General features: G+C 46.1%; 1 protein-coding gene across 5 annotated transcripts; it reads right to left on the bottom strand.

The window, feature by feature from the left end:
* Nucleotides 1-4,567: 4,567 nt before the first annotated feature.
* On the bottom strand, nucleotides 4,568-15,071 carry KCNG1 (potassium voltage-gated channel modifier subfamily G member 1). 5 transcript variants are annotated; one of them, XM_071572958.1, is made up of 5 exons: nucleotides 14,832-15,071; nucleotides 14,285-14,577; nucleotides 10,084-10,203; nucleotides 8,092-8,896; nucleotides 4,568-7,605 (listed from the first exon to the last, which is right to left on the bottom strand). In XM_071572958.1, exons 4-5 carry the CDS (start codon nucleotides 8,848-8,850, stop codon nucleotides 6,835-6,837), a joined length of 1,530 nt encoding a protein of 509 aa, XP_071429059.1. In that variant the 5' UTR covers nucleotides 8,851-8,896; nucleotides 10,084-10,203; nucleotides 14,285-14,577; nucleotides 14,832-15,071; the 3' UTR covers nucleotides 4,568-6,834. The 5 variants fall into 5 exon arrangements, with proteins under 5 accessions (XP_071429059.1, XP_071429058.1, XP_071429060.1 ...); XM_071572957.1 differs by having other exon boundaries at nucleotides 10,084-10,200; XM_071572959.1 differs by having other exon boundaries at nucleotides 14,400-14,577.
* Between the last annotated feature and the right edge of the window lie 807 nt (nucleotides 15,072-15,878).

Raw genomic sequence — 15,878 nt, 5'->3', positions numbered from 1 at the left:
TCTGAATCTACCCTCTTGTAGTTTACATCTGTTACCCCTTATCCTATCGCTACAGGCCCTGCTACAAGTTCTTATTTTGGGGAACAGATTTCTAACTTCACTATGTAAGGGTTTGAAATTTTAAAAAATAAAGTGTTTAAACTTGTTTTTGTATATATGTGGTTATATGTGCAGGTGTGTGTGTGCACACCTGGAGCACGGGTGTGTTCCAGATGCTGTGACAGACCCATGTTAAGCAGAATTTATAGAAGTCATTTCCAGGACTTGCATATTGCCCATTTCAAGCATGTTTTATAAACTCTGCTCTCAGTTCCATTTTGTTACTGTGGTAGTGGGAGGTAACAGGTGTGACAATGATTGGAACTCAGTAGAACACTCTATAGGTGCCTTTTCGTCCTCAGTTAGATGATTTTCTTTTTCTTTAGATTCTGTAATTTCTTTTACAAATAAAATCATACTTCTTTTCTTACCAGGCTGTTGCTATACAAGTGATTACACTGCCCTGAAGTTTGTTAATTTTACTCTGATAAAGTTGCATTAGTCTTTGGAAAAATATCACTTGCCAGTGTTCCAGCCAAAGAAACGCTGTGTAAGTATTTTTATGAGTATCTTTGCAGTGCCAGTCTGTGGTTCACACCTGCCAGCAGCTCTGCTGGTGGGACCTTCACCCTCGTGCCCTTGCAGATCCACCAGCCTGCTCTGGAAACGGGAGGCCACGTGTGCAGCGGATTGCATATTTTCCTCTGCATTTTAAAAAGAATTCCCAAAAATATTTCGTAGCTCGTTTTGAGGTCGGCTGGTGCAGGTGGGAGCTCCGGGGCTCGGCAGGAGCTGCCGGGAGCGGCCCATAGATGGCAATGTAGGATCCCGGGATCTGGCACATTCCCTGCTCGCAGGGTGAAAGCCCTTCCCAGGTCATTGACTCACACTTGGGATTTACGGTGTTGCTGTCCCTTCCCTGGTTAGAAATACATCGTACACAAATTCAGCAAGTAACCGGAGTTAGATTTACAGGGAACACTTGCCCTGTGGCTTTCTCTGTCAGTAAGATGCAAAAATTTAGCTGTATCTCATCACAGAATCAGAGAAAATTCCTCCGAGCCCATTGAGTCCCACCTGTGGCCGATGCCCACCTTCTCCCCCAGCCCAGAGCACAGAGTGCCATGGCCAGTCCTTCCTGGGGCACTTCCAGGGGTGGGGACTCCAAACCTCCCTGGGCAGCCCCTTCCAATGCCTGACCACCCTTTCCATGGAGAAATCCCTCCTGAATTCTCCTGGGGCTGTACAAGTTGTACAGCTGTGGGCCAGAGCTCCTGCTGTCAGCGAAGAGGAGTCAGCAGGGAAAATGCACCTGCAGGTTTCCACAGGTCTCACTGAAAGGAATGTTTTATTAACACAATTCCAGGGCTTCTAGAAGCCTCTGTGGTGGGATGAGGATGCCAGCCTTTCCTCCTGCTACTCTTGCTGATGCTGCCATTCCCATCAAATTATGTTAGTTTTCATCCTGGGACCCCATGTTGAATTTGTGCTCTCTGCTCTCACCTAAGGTAACATCACCCACTGTGCCATGTGATGCTTTGCAGCCTTAGCTCTCCCTACTCAGGTTGTCCTCTGAACTGTTCCTCTCCAAAATTAAAAGCACCTGCAACTCCACAGCGTTGGATCTGCTTTGCTTGAAGATGGTATTTATTGATTTCCCCAAATGTTCTTTTATTTATGAGAGAAACTGAGTCATCTTTTCCTTGGCTGACCTGGAAACTGCCATCCCTGTAAAAGTTACAGATGATATCGCTCAGCTTCTTTGTGACATGAGGTGCATCACTAATGAGAATGAGAGCATTACTTCAATTTATCATTCAGCAATTCCGTGTCAAAACTTCATTTCTTTATATAATTAACTATAGAAATTTATGCCAGACCCAAGCACTTTGTTCCTGAGGTGGACACCATTTAAATTATATTGTTATCTTTAACAGAAAAATACACATTATCATCTTGCTGACCACTTCACTTGCATGACTGAGGCCTGAAAAATGAGCTGTCTCGTTTTGGAAACAAATGGCTGTGGGTTTTTTATGAATTCCCATCTCCAGATGATGCCTGGGAAGTACTTGCATTCCAGGTCCATCACTCGAACGGCTAATTATTGTAGTTTACAGCCCTGTTTTTCTGGACCCACAATGGATGTAGGAATCAAATTATGACCATAATTAAGCATGGCTACAAAGCCGCTGTCATTAGTGAGGGTACCTGACAGAGGCGGAGCTGAGCCCTCCCTGGCACAGTTACATGTGTTTGTGTGCCCTGCCTGACTCTGGAGATGCACAAGGCTCTTCAACTCCTGTCACAAGGGCTGCAGGGATAATGAATGAATATTTATGAAGTGTAGCAAATCTGCTCTAATTACCCTAATTGGCCTGCTGCGGTTGCAGTTACAGCAGAACTTCATTTCTGTTCAAGTGACATTTGCTTCTGGATTAGTTCCCGCAGGCAAAGGGGAAGTGAAAGCCCCACTGAAGAGGGCAGAAGATCCCTTGATATTCTGATCCTGCAGATTCCTCACCATGCTTCTGGCAGGCTGAGAGCTAATAACATTCTTTATCTCATTAGTCATTTCTAGTGAGTATTTCAGAAGATGTGAGATGCTGAGAAATGACAAACAATGAACAAAAACAGGGAAAGAATTAGTTTGTAGTACTTGATAGGACAAACTTCAGCCTGGCAGCACAGGTACAATTTTTCTTGACTTTATCTGTGGTGTAGAAATTTATTTTTACTTTCAGGGTATGATTTTGCACTGGCACACACCAAACAAAGGATCCTGTCCTAAGGACTTACACTCTGTGTTACAGGACAGAACACACACAATTAGGAAAGGTGTTTGTCCCTTTCCTCTTGTTTTAACTTACTTGCCTTTTTTCTTGTCTAAGCCAAACAGATCAGTCATTGTATTGAGCAGAACTGCTTTGCAGTCAGGCATGAGCTGCCCAGAGCTGTTGTACTTGCTGCTGTTTCTGTTTCAGACTGACCCTGAACAAGAACAAGTTGACCTCTCTGCATCCTGGCTCTTCCCACTGCTTAGTCCCCACACACAGTGAATGAGATGTGGACAGGACAAATCACGTGGAGCTACTTGTTGTTCTGTACAATTTAACACTCCAATTTGTTAGACTGGTGTTTTAATGTAACTCCTGATTAAGGGATCTGGCCCATTCTGAGCTCTCTCTTAAGAAGCAAAAGAGAGAAGACAGAACATCTCCCAGTGGGGTTCAGATCTTTTGACAAGGTCAGCACTCTGCTCCCCCTGCAAATGTGGTTTCTTTGATGTACCACTAGAGAAGCCTGTGTGGCTCTGCCTTCACTTACCAGCATTGCCCCCACCAAGGGATCTGTGCTGGTTTTGGGAAAGAGGAGGGTGGAAGGGGAAAGGTTTTGGAGAAAGTCATTTAATGTACCACCTTACCTGGAAGTTCTGGTTTCATCAGGGATTTTTCTTTCTCAATCTTCACAGATCCTTCCTGTTTTCTTCTGCATCTGTTAGATCCTCTGGTTAAACGGTTAAAATAGTTACATTCCATTTAACTGTGACTTTAATTCTTGGGACAACGTGCAACAGAGAGGTTACCCTATACAATCTTGGTGCCTCAATTTTTCTAGTGGGAGATAATTTTCTTTCCTAGTAAATGCTTTCTGTCACAGGCAGAAACACTCCCAACTTCCCCTCAGCTCCACTCCCTTGTCACAGTGACCCCACATTGTCACACCCCTGTAGCACGTGTGACAGGCTTTGTGTCCCAGAAGAAGCACATGGAAATGCAAGGAGAGCCTAACACTTTATTAATCAACACGAGCACAGCTCCTGCTGTGGGTTCATCCTGCACATGTACTGAGCATACAGAGGCAGTGCCAGAGCAATGCTGTGGCTGTCCCAGATGTCACCACTGCCAGGGCACCCAAACAACCCTCCTGCTTCAGGAAAGCACAGCGGGGCTTTATTGCAACTGTCGTGTTGGCTGCACATGCTGTTAAAATGCCAAAAAGGAGTGATAGGTGACTTGGGAGCTTTCAGAACAGGCAGCTTTTGAGTCAAGCCATAATTTTCATGAATCTGACTAAGAATTCAGATAATATACTGTAAAGAGGCATAATCATCTGAGACACTCAGCCTTCACAGTAAAGCATGTGGGTTTCATACGAATGTTGTGCTCTCATGGCTGGATTTATTTAGCATAAGGACTGCAGTCTGTATTGCCTCCTGTAAAACACAGCCAGGTTTGTTACAGTGATTCAGAGTAAAACATGGCCATATCCCTACAAGGAGCTGTTGCCAAGAACAAAATTACACGGGGTAGGTACATCCTCACAGCTTATTTGTCCCTGGCATAGGCAGAACTTGCAACAGGCAGGATGCTTTCACAGTTTTGCTCAACCAACACCCAACTCCATGGTGATATTTTTAATTTTTTTTTTCCTGGACAAGGGCTTTAGAATCAAGCTTTGCTTTTGGGATGTAAAAATTAAGTGATACATGAAATAAATGAGCATTAATGTAAAGACATTGAGAAAATGGATGACCCTACAGCATTTATTAACTAGCAGAATATGGAAATGAGCTTAGGTTTTATTTGGTAAGTCTTGATTTCTCCTTATATTCACTTACAGCTTCTTATTTATGGCTCAGCCTGTCAAACACATTCTTAGATAAGCAACTGTTGCTCACAGGACCAATCTAATTACCAGTTCTTTTTATAACGAACGCTGACACCAAGGTAGAAGATGTATAGCACTTGTGCTGCAGCCAATGCTCCAGACGAGCAAACCGCTCTGAAACTTAAAAAAATGGGGATAAAATGGAAAACGTGTCCCTTTCTTGTCACGATGTTCCTGGTTTTTTGTCCAACTCTAATTAAAGCTGAAGAAGAAGAGTGAAAAGCTGGTTCGTTTGTAGCTTTGGCACAGAATTAATTGCCAAGAGTTTAGGCTGGATATTTTCGCACTCTGTAGAAATGTTCCACAAGCAGTTCCCTACCACAGGCTGGGGAATGCTGGAGCCCTAATTATTTGTTTAGTGCATCTTAAAACTTCTGGAATTACCCTCAGGAACAAACCTATCAGAACACCTTTGCATTGTATTTTAAAGTAAATTGAAAAAAAAAAAGAAAATCAGCATAGTGTGAGCCTGGCCAAACAGCACAGACTGAGGAACTAATTTTAGTTTTTCTGAAAGGACAGTGTTTGTGTCCTTGGCCTTAATTTAAATCATAAATCTTGCATTCTGGCATTTCTAGAATGATAATAAGAAATAGTATAGGCAAAATTAAGGTAGAGAAGCACTGATCATTGTGATAGGAACTTCTAAATTCCCCAGGTTTGTAACTGCTAATAAGTAAATTTAATCAAAAAGGTGTGTGTGTGTGTGTGTGTGTGTGTGTGTGTGTGTAAAACTCTTCAGATTAGCTTCTCTTTACTTCTAAGCACACATGAAATCAAACCAGTGGATTTAATTACCTTTTTTTTTAAGTTCTAGAGTTTTAACTCAGAGCTATTATCAAGCCAGTATCATTCCCTCTAAAATATATGGGGGGGTCTGTCATTAACCTGCAGAGAAGCTTGTGCCAAACCTGAGCCTCTCATGACTCATGTGCTTCTCCCCAACTTCTGCAGAAGCTGGACCAAGACTCCCCTGTGGCTGAAGAACACATGGCTGTGGTTTAGGACCTTCATTGCTTTTTCACATCCTATTTAAAACTTTCTCCATTACTGCCGTATGTGTAAGGATGGCAAAGGTAGAGTTAATTCAGCCCTGAGTCCCTCCTGATTGAGGACAGGATAAAGCTGTCAGTGCCCCCCCACTCCGTGACTCAAATGGTATTTTATTTTTTTCTTCACTGGCAACTTCCCACGACCACATATTTTCTGCTCCTTTTACAGAACCGAGTGCTCAGTGGGAATGGGAGCCCAGCATGGATTTGCCCAGCCCTGGAGAGACTCCCCTGGCAAATGTCCTCTCTGAGCTCCCTCCCAGAGCTGAGGTGCAGCGAAACCCGGGACAGATGGCTGGGAAGGCTGGCATCTCCTCATGCATATTGCATTGCATTTGCAGCTACTCACCCCTTGGTAATAATATTAAGTGCTACAAAACTCCAAGGCTTTGTTTCTGGTAATGCTGCATTCGATGGCAAAGTATCAATGCTGTAATGTCAATTAAGTTTTGAAGCTGGGGAACTCGAAGTATTTACATCTTTAGCAAGGTTATGCTATAAACAGCTCCATTCCTCTTTTCTGCTGTGTTTAGGGCTGTCTGACAAACAAATAGGTGGTTCTGTTGTGAGTGACAAATCTCACTTGACGCCTCTTTTAAAGCACAATGGGACAAACATCCATTACGCTCCAAGGCGTGTTAGTGCGAGAGAATTTAGCCATTAATTTTGTTGTATTTACATTATTTATATACAAGAAGAACGAGAGAAATGGCTGCCTGTTTAATGATTATATACATTGTGATTTGGTTGGAAAAAATGTGTTACAAATGGCAAAACAGCCTGTCAAGTACCTAATTATATGTTGTTGTTATTTTTTTTCTTGTCAGGGAACTTCTAATTCCTTAAATCCCACTGCATGATCTCAGTGCAAGATCTGTCCTATACAATTACTGAGGGGGAGAAAGGAACAGCATAACAACAGACTTCTTAAACCACATCAGTTCCTGGCTATAGCTCCTTTTCTTCATTTTAGTATGAGGGTTACCCTTGTAAAATGCTTCCAAAGCAAATTAGAAGAGGGAATCTGATACAACAAAACTACTCAACAGCAGGAGAAGTAGTAACTTAAATTTCATTCATTGTCCCTGGTCTCGGAAGAGAGAGTGGTGAATAAAACCTCACTGCCCTGTGACTCATTGCTCATCTGAGACTTGGCTTTCAGTAAGAACTGTGCTCTCCTGTACATTATTCTCTCCTGTTCCTGCTTCAGCTCCAGATAGGAGCGTGAGAAGGTGTGGAAGATGGAGGTGACGGGGAATGCCATGAGGAGGATGCCGCTCAGGATGCTGCTCAGGGCCACCACCTGCCCGGGGATGCTCCTGGGCACCATGTCCCCATAGCCCACGGTGGTCATGGTGATCACGGCCCACCAGTAGCAGGCAGGGATGCTGGTGAACTCCTGGGAATCCGCCATCTCATTCTCCACGACATAGAGCAGGGGCGCGAAGAGCGCGATGGCCACGCAGAGGAAGAGCAGCAGCAGCCCGAACTCGCGGGTGCAGCGGCGGGCAGTGAGCCCCAGCGTCTGCAGCCCCAGTGAGTGCCGCGCCAGCCGCATCACGTACAGGATCCGCAGCGCCCGCAGGATCCGCAGCACCAGCCCCACCTTGTCCAGGTAGATATTCCCAGAGCTGGGCTTCTTGGAGCCCCCCGAGGTGGTGTCCACCAGCAGCGTGATGTAGTAGGGCAGGATGGCGATTATGTCAATCAGCGTCAGCGGCCGCCGCAGAAATGCAAACTTGCTCTTTGCCTGGATGAACCTCAGCAGGAACTCCAGGGAAAACCACGCCACACACACAGACTCCACAATGAAAATATTGTAGCACATCTGGGAACACTCACCCTGCAGGAAAGAGGAGGAGTTTGTAACCGGCACTGGGTAGTAACTATTTCACTTGGTGCAGTGACAGGAAGAGAGGTTTCTGTGTGGGTTTCTTCAACCCAAAATATTAAAGGAATTGGAGCTGTTGCTATGGGGAAACACATTGGCGATTTGGAACAAGTTAAATGCAAAACTTAGAAAGGGACTTCTTATTCCACAGAAGGTACTGCTAGGGAATTTCAGCCTTTCTGAATAGCAAACACAAAGAACCCAACAAGGCAATATTCAGCTGTATGCTAACAAAATTTTCTTTGGACATAAAACTGGGTATGATTAGTTCTCTTACAAGTAGCTGAACAGCCATGTAAGATTTCAAGTATTCTTTGTGCTATTTTTTCCCCTCTAAGGACAGCTGCAAGATCCCTGTTGAGATCAATATCCTCAGACCTCGGACTTGCTCTGCTCTTCCCAGCACATACCATTTTCCATCCTGAAAAGCCAACTTACCTTTTCCTCCTCCTCCCTCAGGTCAGGCATGGTGCTGATGGATAAGTTCACTGCTGTAATAGTTACAAACAAAACAGACAAACACGCAAACACCTTTCCAGGAAGGCCAGACTGGGGCCTTTCTACCATGTCTTGCAACTTTTTCATGCACAAACCAATTTTTGTCTCCTCTACTGTTTCACCTGTTGTTTCATTTTCTAGGAGGTCATCCTCCCGTTCATTTAGCTCCGTGAACTCCTCCATTTTTTGCAGGTATCTCCTTTTACAACACCAGTCCAAGTTGTCTTCCTCAATCCCCCAGTAGAGCAGCTCCTCTTGGAAGGACAATGCACACATCTCACGCAGGAGCCGCAGTTTCCCGACCCGCAGGAAGGTCAGGATTGTCCTGAACGCCCCTGGGTTGCGGTCGAAAAAGAATTCATTGCATGTCACATCGTAATCATCACAGATGTTGAGAATGTCGTCAAAATTATTACAGAATTTCAGTTGTCCCAGACGAGTCAGCGGGAATTCATCGAGTGTGGTCCAGGGAAGCAGGTACTTTATGCCCCCCACATTTATAATAATGTGGTGCTTCCTGTCATCAGGGTGAAAGCCTCTGAGGAGATCCTCCTGAGGGGGAATTAGCCTGGCTCTTTGGTAAAAGACTCCCTTGAGGGTTTCTGACTCTGGAAAGAACGTGTGGTTGAAGGAAGTATCTGAAGTACAGCTCAGGGCACTATAGTCATAGTCGGAATTTTCTCCAGGCATCAGAGTCATCTTGGAAGACAACTTTACATCCCTTTGCTGCTTCTGCAAGTGTCTTCTGGAACAAAAAACACACACGGTGAGTAGATGAGAGGCTGTTCTTGATTTTTCAACCAATATAGTGATTTGAGCTCAAAAACATTTATGGATGAGAAAAACAACTGGGAAGAAAACAGCAGCGTGGTCAGAAGTGTGGACAGAAGACCTTTCTGGGAAGGCTGGGTTTGTCCAGCTGGTTTGTCTATCAATGGCTGCTCCTGTGTCCAGGAGCTCAGCTTGGCATATTTGTCACACTGAGACCTCTCCAGTTCCCAGTAAATAGAGAGGGAAACCAGGAATAATTCCTCCATGTGGCAGGATGTTTCTGGTTCAGAATGGAGATGTAAAAATTATGACAGTTTCACATAAGAACACAATTCAAGTGTGTTTTGTTAAAAAGGAAATTGTATTGTTTTATTTAACACATAAAAATTGAGTATTTTAGTACTCATGAAGTATATTGAAAGAATCAGAAGTCAATTATGTTGTAATTGAGTAAATACACTCTTATAAAAAACCCTTAGTAACAAAGCTAATTTCTTAAAGGCCAGATGGAAACAGTTTGGGGGAAAAAAGCCCATTTGTACTGGTGATCACATAAATGTTTCTATGGAGTTTACACACATTTAATGACATGGCAACTCCCTTTTCATGGCCTCATTTACAAGAGATTGCAAAGAAATACAGGATTTCTACCCAAACTTTGGGTATTATTTCAGTTATAGCCAAAACCCCACATGCAGTATTAGGGCTCTGTTGTTACAGGGTGTTGAGCAGGACCTGAGAGCCAAAGTGCCTTCACCTCTGCTTGCAAGAAACCAAAAAATTCTTACAACAACTTGGAAAATCCCATTCAAATTCTGCTCACACAACACTGGCGTAGAGTCTATGGAATGAAGTGAACAGAGTTCAAATGGGTGTAAAAAGCAGGAGCTGAGAATGTTAAACTTCTGGCCTCCCCAACTCACTGTGTTTTTCATCAGCCTGCAGCCTGTCCCTGCACAGGAGGGTTGGGCTGTGCTGCTCCAGGAGCTCCCACCTGCACACTCGGCTATGGCTTCATGCAGTCGCTGGGCTTCACTTGGGAAGAGTATTTATTTACCAGGCTTAGACTTTCTGGCCTCTAGTTCACAGGAAAGGAATAAATATTACACTTGTGTGGCTTCAGCAGCAGTTCAGTTCTGTTCTTTCCCAGGCTGCACTTACCTCCCTGTGGCTGCACACCCCAGGGGTGCACACCCCCTGCCAGGGCCACTTCCTCAACAACAGAACCCTCCTTTTCAGAAGCTGGGCTTTATAAACCACACCAGGAGTGGTGCATACCTACTGGAGAAGAAAAACCCATGAATACACAGCAGCAAAGGGCTCACCATACGGCACTTCAGTTTAAGAGCAACGGGCTCTCCTTGCTTCAAGGGAACATAAAATGCTGCTTTCAATGAAATGCTCCCTCAGTCCTGCTCCTAAAGTCCCCAGAGGGATTACACTGAACAAAGCAGCTCCTGACACACAAACAGGTGGGCCCAGGTCAGCTTTGGATGGAGTGGTATTTCCTGATTCCTCACTTAGATAGAATAATGGAATGGTTTGGGTTGGAAGGGACCTTAAAGTTCATCTAATTCCACTCCTCTGCAAGGAGCAGGGACACCTTCCATTAGCCCAGGCTGCTCCAAGCCCTGTCCAACCTGTCCCTAGACACTTCCAGGGATGGGCCAGCCACAGCTTCTCTGTCCAACCTGTGTCAGGGCCTCACCACCCTCAGAGAGAAGGATTTCTTGCTGACATCTTATCTAAAACTGCTGTCAATTTGAAACCATTCACCCTTGTCCTGTCACTACAGTTCCTGATGAGATGTAATCCTCCCTATTGCTAAAAGGAAATCATTAATTTACTTACCTTTAGGGCACATGGACAAGAAAGCCTACAGGAATACACAAGAATGGACAAGGCATGTCTCAGATCCTCCGAGAGCTGTGGTACCATTTTCTGGCCTGAGGTAAGCAAAGAGCTGAGCTTTGCCACTGTGTGTGTGCCACAAAGTGAGGTCTCTGTTACTATTGATAGTGACTTGAGCACAGCTATTTGGACAGTAACCTCTTCTCCATGCCAAAATCTGAATTGTGCTGAGCTCTCAGTGCCTTATCAGCTTGTATTGTTGAGTGGCTCTGTCTTCACTCCAGAGTTATGACTCTCAAAGTCCCCTTCACCCAGAATGGAGATTCTGAAACTCCTCTAGAAGTAACAGTGGGTGCAAACAGTGACAAAACCCTGCAGGTCTGCACTCAAATCAAGTTCCCATGGATTTCAGTCTCTCTCTTGCCTCAAGAAAGAATTGAGCTTGCTGAACCGAAAGTCTGCTTTTCAGAAAGAACATTAACATGAATATTAAAAAGTCATGTTCTAGGAAATTCTAGCCAATACTGGGATAACCAGTGGAGTTCATGACAGGTGATGGCACTCTGGCATTGCCCACTGGACAAGCTGCAGTACTTGGGTAAATGAAGGCATCTGAGGAGAGGGAGAGCTGGCACAGACAGTGCTAACTCGAGCTCATTGAACAGAGGAACAGTTCAACAGTTCCATACAGTCCATCACTGAAGCATTCCTATTGATCTCAGAGCTGCTGTTCTGTTAACGCAGTCCCAAGATATGAGCACAGTAATGCCACTGGAGTCCAAGCTATAGGTTTGATATGGGAAAACAGGGCTACCTGAGGTCTGTTTATGTAGGGCTCCTCCTCTTAGAGCAACTGTTGTTTTATTTAGAAACAAGTGTTTTCCCCTCTGCCTTAACCATGTCTAAGGCAAGGATGGCCCAAGAAGAATAAAGATGATGCCTGATGTAAGACTATGGATAAATGGGAGCTCTTAACCATCTTCCCTTCTGCAATACCAGATGATGTTGGTTAGCAACAACTTATGCTTTGAATCTCAGCCAGGAAAAACGAGGAGGCAGCTCATCTCTGTCACTGGTTTGATCTCCCACTGCATCCACTGTTGACACAATGGGAAGAAACGGGGAGAGGGGAATGTGGATGTTCTGCGTGTGTCAAACACACACTGCAACCTGAGGCAGCAACTGGGAAACAACAGAGCAAAGAAAAAAGAATTTCTTTCTTTGCTCCCACCTTCTGGACCTGTGCAAGACAATAAATTGGACAAATTGATCCCCTGTGTGACACACTGCGTGACTGCAGTGATAAAAGGTGGCTCCTTCCTTCTCCATAACCAGAGCTGGCAATCCTACAGATCCACGTAGGAGCTGAAGCCCTGCATGAGTTATTTACATGTTCTTTGCCTCAGACACATGTAGGATCAGATCTGTGGGGGAAGAGTGGGAGGAAATAAAGGACAATAAAAAAGGTGGCCTGACAGGAAGGAGAAAAATAAACCCATACATTTCTTTGTCTGTTTGTTGTTTTCCTTTAGAAGGTGCCTCTACAGAATGATGGGCAGTACTGCTTTAAGATAGGAGAGATCTAATTCATGGAAGGATTTTTTGCTATTGAGCTTTAAAACCAAGCAAACTGTTTTCTTCCCAAGTTGTAGCCTGATGACACTGGGGACAGCTGATAGGAAATGTGTTAAGGATTAAAGACAACACTCCGGAATGTGAGGTCACACAAACATATCAGCCTATAGCAACAATTTTCCCAGCAATTAAATAAGATGAACTTTAAGGATATGCTGTAACAGTAAAATCCCCTGCTCTGCTCTGGTTAAGGCCCAGTGGTAAAATCCCTCCTTGTCTGAGGCAACATTCTGCCTTTGGAATGCTTGGGAGTTACTGAAGCCCAGTTCAGCTTTCTAGCTCTCCTGCTGATAACGTATTCTCATCTTGGGCAAATCACTTTTCCCTAAGCATCTTTTCCTATTTTGTTTGTAAGCTTCCCGGGGCAATAACTGTTTCTCATTACATTATACAACCCTGGTAACTGTTCTGGCTTCTAGAACCTATGGTAACAGGAACAACTGGCCTATAGCAGGGGCTCTTGGGGACTCTAAGTGGGGTGTTGTGCATGGGAAGCAAGATAGAACATATTTTCAAAAATCTGTCCTGCACAAGATGATATCCATTATGTCTGGTGAAGAAATCAAATTAGAAATCTGTACTGCCCTTATTTGCAGCCGAAATTCAGGAAGGATGCCAGACTCCCAGGCAATGGGGAAAGAATTATTAAAGATGCCCTTCTGAGGGAAAGAAACAGAACTCATGAGTAACATGCTAAAATTCCACTGCAAGTGTTGTTCCCCCCCCACAGTGTCCTCTGCAGTATTTTGAATTCTGCAGTGCATCTCTGATGTAATCAGAGCTCCTGCAAGGAGTCCTGCTCTGCTCCATGGTGCAGACAATTCAAAGTTGTGCCTGGATGAAAACAGGCATGCAAGGAAGATTCAGAACTCCCCCGTAGACTTGTCTATCAATTCCAGTGTCTAGAACTCATCTCTGTTGCTTTTTACCATTTGTAAATTAGGTTTACAAAAAAAAGTTTCATTTTTTCATGCAGGTTGAATATTAATATAATGATATTTGGAAATAATGTAATGAGAAACTCCTTTACAGTTCAGTGACCCTTCCTCCTGTAGTCTTTCCTTAGTTAACCAAGCAGTATTTCCAGCAGTGTTACATTCAGGTCTCTCCTGGCACAGGATTTCCATGCTGTACCACAGCCAGTACCTCCTGACATACTCCAAGCCACACTCATGCAGCTCTTTGCAGTCTAAGAACAGATCTCAAACTTCAACTCTGCTTGCAAAGTGCACTTCAGCGGAATCAAAGTAAAACTGATAAAGGTCAATGTATAATAGGAAACAAAACTCTCTTGAAAAGCAGATAAGCTGAAAAAACATGCTGCTATCTCTATATATTGCTCATCTTGAGCTGGGCAGTTACGGCATCTTATGACAACGTACAAACTGAATTATGTCAAATATGTTACTCACTGTTTGGTTTTATGGAGCTGAGCCTTATTCTATTGATAATAATCAGAAGTGAAATAACTGCAGATAACTTATATGCCCAGGAGAATGTTCTGAAATACATTAGGACTATTAACTGTATTTACTCTCCTGCTGGGAAATGTATTTATGTCAACAAATTTGAGCAATTCACATTCAAAACAATTCCTTAAGCATATTTTTCAAAAATAAAGTATTTGATCATTATTTATATAGGTAAATATTTTGCCACTGAAATGAAGATACTTAGTCACAGAGGAGTTATTTTATGCCTGTCCTGTCCTTGCCCCCCTCCCCAAGTCTTTTCCAATGAAAAAAACTCTTCTACAAAGACATTGTCTATCAAGAACAGTTCACTGGTTGTGTCAGTTGCCAACGAGCAGAAGGCACTAAAGAGATCAATGTAAAAGACATTTCTTAATTATTTTAAAATTAAAGCTAGAAAGGACCTTCAGATTAGGCAAAGCAGAAGAAATTGGAAACACAAGCCTCCATCCTGCGCTGTGCAGACACAGGACCCGTGGAGCGGGAGAGCCGGGAAGGGGAAGCCCGAGCAGCACGAACCGAGCCCGACGGATGATTGCGGAGCGCCGTCAGCCTCCTCTGCGGCGGGGCCGGGGCAGGGCAGGAACGAGCCGGGCGGTCCCGGGCAGCAGCCGCCCCGCTCCCGCTGCTGGCGGCGCAGCCAGCGCGGCTCGGGCAGGGAATGACGGCGCGGCCGGACGGTCCCTCTCTTCCATCCCTGCGGCGGGAGAGAACCTGTTGCTACAACCCGTGCACGGACCCCCCGCCCCTCCCGCCACGCTCCCCGCCCCGGGAGCTCCCCGAGCATCCCCACCCCACGTACCCTCATCCCGCGTACTCCCACACCGACCATCCCCATCCCGCGCATCCCCGGCCCGCGCATCCCGGCCGTGCTGTGCCTCGCGGCGGGGCGATGCCCGCAGCTCCGCGGCCCAGCGCCGCTCCTGCGGAAAAAGTTCCCTGGGAACTTGCCTGCGAGTTACCCGCTCGCCGGGCACGGGCAGCGAGCGCGGCCGCCCCGGGCTGGGTCGGCACCGGCCACGCTACCGCGCTGCGCCTCCGCGGAGCCGGGCGGGGCGGGCGGGGGCGGCCGCGGGGCCGGGCGCGGGTGCGGGAGCCGGGCGGGCGGCCCGGGCGGGCACCGGCGCAGCTCCGACCCGCCGCATGGCGCGGAACGGCCACGGCAGCCGCGCAGCTCCGCGCGGACCGGCCCGCGGGGCCGGGGGAGGAGGAGGAGGAGCTCCTGGAGCCGAGGAGGAGCCCCGGGCCGGGCCGGGCCGGGAGCAGCCCCTGCCGCCCCGGCCCCCTCGGGAGCTCCGGCGGTGCACAGGTGGCATCCCGGGCGGCAGCAGCCTCGGGAAAACTTCGAGTGCTTCGCCCGTTCCCGGGAATTGTGATTGTTGGCTGGGGAAGGGGATTACAGGTGTCCATTAAAGCGCAAACCGTGTCACAGCTCTGCCCCCCGAGCCAGAGCAGCGGCTCCAGGAGAGCCAAACCTGGGCTTTACTCCCGGGGCACCCCTACAGCGTCCAGCGCCAATTAACAGACTTGATTTATTGTCAGGGATTTGGGGAGTATTCCATACCTCTACTTTTTAATGAAATTTGTTTGACGTCTGGGTGGAAGTTACTCTGTGTGGGGTTTGATCTCCATTTGAAAGCGGTGAATTAAATCTTGGTGCCAGGGTTAAGGAATCACCAGCAGCTCACGTTCTGTCACAAACTGTAACGTGTGAACCCCTCCTGTCCCGTGTGCTGTTGTCTCCGGTGGGTGCAGAGACCATGATACTTCTGGGCTCTACTTCTTCCTCCCTGCCGAGGATCTGCTCCTGGAGGGAATTTGCTGCAATGATCCGCACCTCCGTGCAGGATGGTGACAGTCACCTCTGAGCTCAGTGCTACAAGGGGTGTCTCTCACTGTGGGCACTGTGCACTTCACCCGGGGCACTGCGGGGTCTCATTTCAGGAAAGGTCCTTTGTTGCTATGGCAATACAAATGAAAAATCTATACTATGGTAAT

Source organism: Pithys albifrons, chromosome 18 (genome assembly GCF_047495875.1).
Source record: "Pithys albifrons albifrons isolate INPA30051 chromosome 18, PitAlb_v1, whole genome shotgun sequence".
Classification (NCBI taxonomy): Eukaryota; Metazoa; Chordata; class Aves; order Passeriformes; family Thamnophilidae; genus Pithys; species Pithys albifrons.
The sequence above is the reverse complement of the archived record's forward strand: the minus strand, read 5'-3'. Positions and strand labels throughout refer to the sequence as shown.